General features: G+C 41.9%; 1 protein-coding gene across 1 annotated transcript; it reads left to right on the top strand.

Moving 5' to 3' along the window:
* Positions 1–881: 881 nt before the first annotated feature.
* LOC117410835 (transcription factor SOX-11-like) lies at positions 882–2,223 on the top strand. Its single transcript, XM_034017695.3, has one exon. The coding sequence runs from the start codon at positions 1,015–1,017 to the stop codon at positions 2,104–2,106; it is 1,092 nt and encodes a 363-aa protein (XP_033873586.1). The 5' UTR covers positions 882–1,014; the 3' UTR covers positions 2,107–2,223.
* Positions 2,224–2,479: the final 256 nt, after the last annotated feature.

The following is a 2,479-nucleotide window of genomic DNA, read 5'->3' as shown; positions in this document are numbered from 1 at the left end:
TCAAAGAAGAGAGGCTACCAACTACACTACTGCTGTTCAAGACTGACAGACACGCTGCTAGGATCTTTTGCGTTTTTCACACAGTAAATCTCAGCAAAAGTTTCGGTGACACAGAACCAACGTAACAGAAGTAGCTGAGTATAACATTTATTTAAAGTATTTTATTTTATTGTATCCAGATTACAAATATAGCTCATTGTTATTACTGTTATTGAGATATGTATATTTGAAAGACTTATTCTCAGCTGCGTGGCATCCAGCTGTGCTAAGCTACCGCACTAGAGCTATTGTTTAATTTTTTACCACATGCTTAGTAGTATATGTGGCTTCATGTACTGAAATAAGTGCTTTTCTGGAATACAACTGAGCTGATCAATACATGCAAATCTTTCCTCCTATGCATAAACTGTATGCCCCATGTTCTCACCACAGTATCAGATACCCTGTACTAGAGTCCACTATCATCACAACAGAGAATTGCTTACAGTGTTCAAGCGCCACCTTCTGTTTATTTTGTAAACATGCTGTAAGTCATTAGTAGTGAAATACATTTAAAAATAGAAAAGAACGATAATTTCAATGTTTTATCGTTTGTTTTAAAAATAACGTTAGGGCGGACTTGGGCACACAGTGTTCTATGTGTGTAAAGCAAGTACCAATTTTATAAAGCTGCCCGTTTATACCGCGTGTTTAATAAAGTCTCTACCATTGCATCCAGAAGCCAGAAAAACGTCCCACCCACAAATCTCGGCTCCAATGAAAGTCGTGGGCGGGAACGTAAAGGGTTAAGGGGGCGTGTAATAGCATGCTGGGTGGAGTGGAAGGGATGTGATTGGGTAATTGCAAGTGACGTATCCATAAGAAAAAGCTAATAACTAGTTAAGAAGGGCACCAAGCAACTTTGCAAAGAGTGTGTGCTGAGCAAGATAGCGGATGTTTCTGTGGAACAACCCTGAAGTGGCGGTGTAGCTTGTTAGACCGAGCAGCATTTGCTGAAAAATATAAAAAGGGAAAATGGTGTTGAAAACTGAACACAGTGAAACAGAAAGCAGTATGTCAAGGGAAGCAACTGATACCGAAGAAAATGAGTTTATGGCTTGCAGTCCTGTGCCACTGAACCCAGACTGGTGCAAAACTGCAACTGGTCACATCAAACGACCCATGAACGCTTTCATGGTCTGGTCTAAAATCGAGAGGAGAAAGATTATGGAGCAGTCACCGGACATGCATAATGCTGAAATCTCTAAAAGACTGGGAAAGCGATGGAAAATGCTGAAAGACAATGAAAAAATCCCTTTCATCAGGGAAGCTGAAAGACTCCGGCTTAAACACATGGCCGACTACCCAGACTACAAGTACCGACCCAAGAAAAAACCAAAGCTGGACATTTCTTCAAAGCCAAGCATGCAGTCACCGGAGAAAACCGGCAGCACTAAAATCGCCAAGACACCTGGTAAGAAGTGCAGTAAACTGAAACCCAGCAAACCCGGTGCCAAATCTTCTCACGATTACGGGGAAGAATATACGTTTGGGAACTTTAAGAGTAATAAGGCTGTTAAAAGTGTTCTCACAGATGAAGACGACGAAGATGATGAATATGATGATGATTTGCAGATGAGGATAAAACAGGAGGACGAGGAACAAATGAGGCCGTATAATGTAGCAAAAGTCCCGGCCAGCCCGACTTTAAGTTCGTCTGCTGAGTCTGAGGGGGCTAGCATGTATGAAGAAATAAGGAATGCAGCCTCAAACAGACTCTTTTACAATTTCAAAAACATTACCAAGCAGAGCACAGCGCATCCTGCGTCGGTCTCACCAGCATCGACCCGGTCAGTTTCCACGTCTTCAAGTTCCAGCGAAGAGGCAGACGACTTGCTATTTGACTTCAGCTTGAATTTCGCCCCAAACTCTCAAGTATCAGAACTGGGAAACGCTAATTCTGGAAATCTGTGTCTATCTCTGGTGGATAAAGATTTGGACTCGTACAGCGAGGGCAGCTTGTGCTCTCATTTTGAATTTCCAGACTACTGTACCCCAGAGCTCAGTGAAATGATAGCTGGGGACTGGCTGGAAGCGAACTTTTCAGACTTGGTGTTCACTTACTAAGATATATAAAAACCCTGAGTAATAACGGAAAGTCAGCATCCTGTCCCAGTTGTTCCCAGCCCTGCCTCTTCTGTGTTGTTGTATTTTGTATTTTTTATTTTTTTTTTTTTTTTTTTTTAATACAAGAGGTGAAGTAAGGCTTGTGGGAATTAAAGATGCATATGAAGCTGGTGCTACGGTTGCATTTTTTTTTCTGGCAACGTAACGTGGTTTTATGGATTCCTCTCCCCCTCCCCCCAAATAAACTAAGCAACTAAAAAACACGGACTACAAGGGATATCTATGAACACGTCTATGCATCTTACCCATAAAGCTGCAGGGAGCCGATGGACAACGCAGTGGACTGATTTAAAAACTGAAATCTTTGAACTGA

The sequence above is a fragment of the Acipenser ruthenus genome, chromosome 6 (genome assembly GCF_902713425.1).
Source record: "Acipenser ruthenus chromosome 6, fAciRut3.2 maternal haplotype, whole genome shotgun sequence".
NCBI lineage: Eukaryota > Metazoa > Chordata > Actinopteri > Acipenseriformes > Acipenseridae > Acipenser > Acipenser ruthenus.
This window is presented reverse-complemented; position numbering and strand designations above follow the sequence as displayed.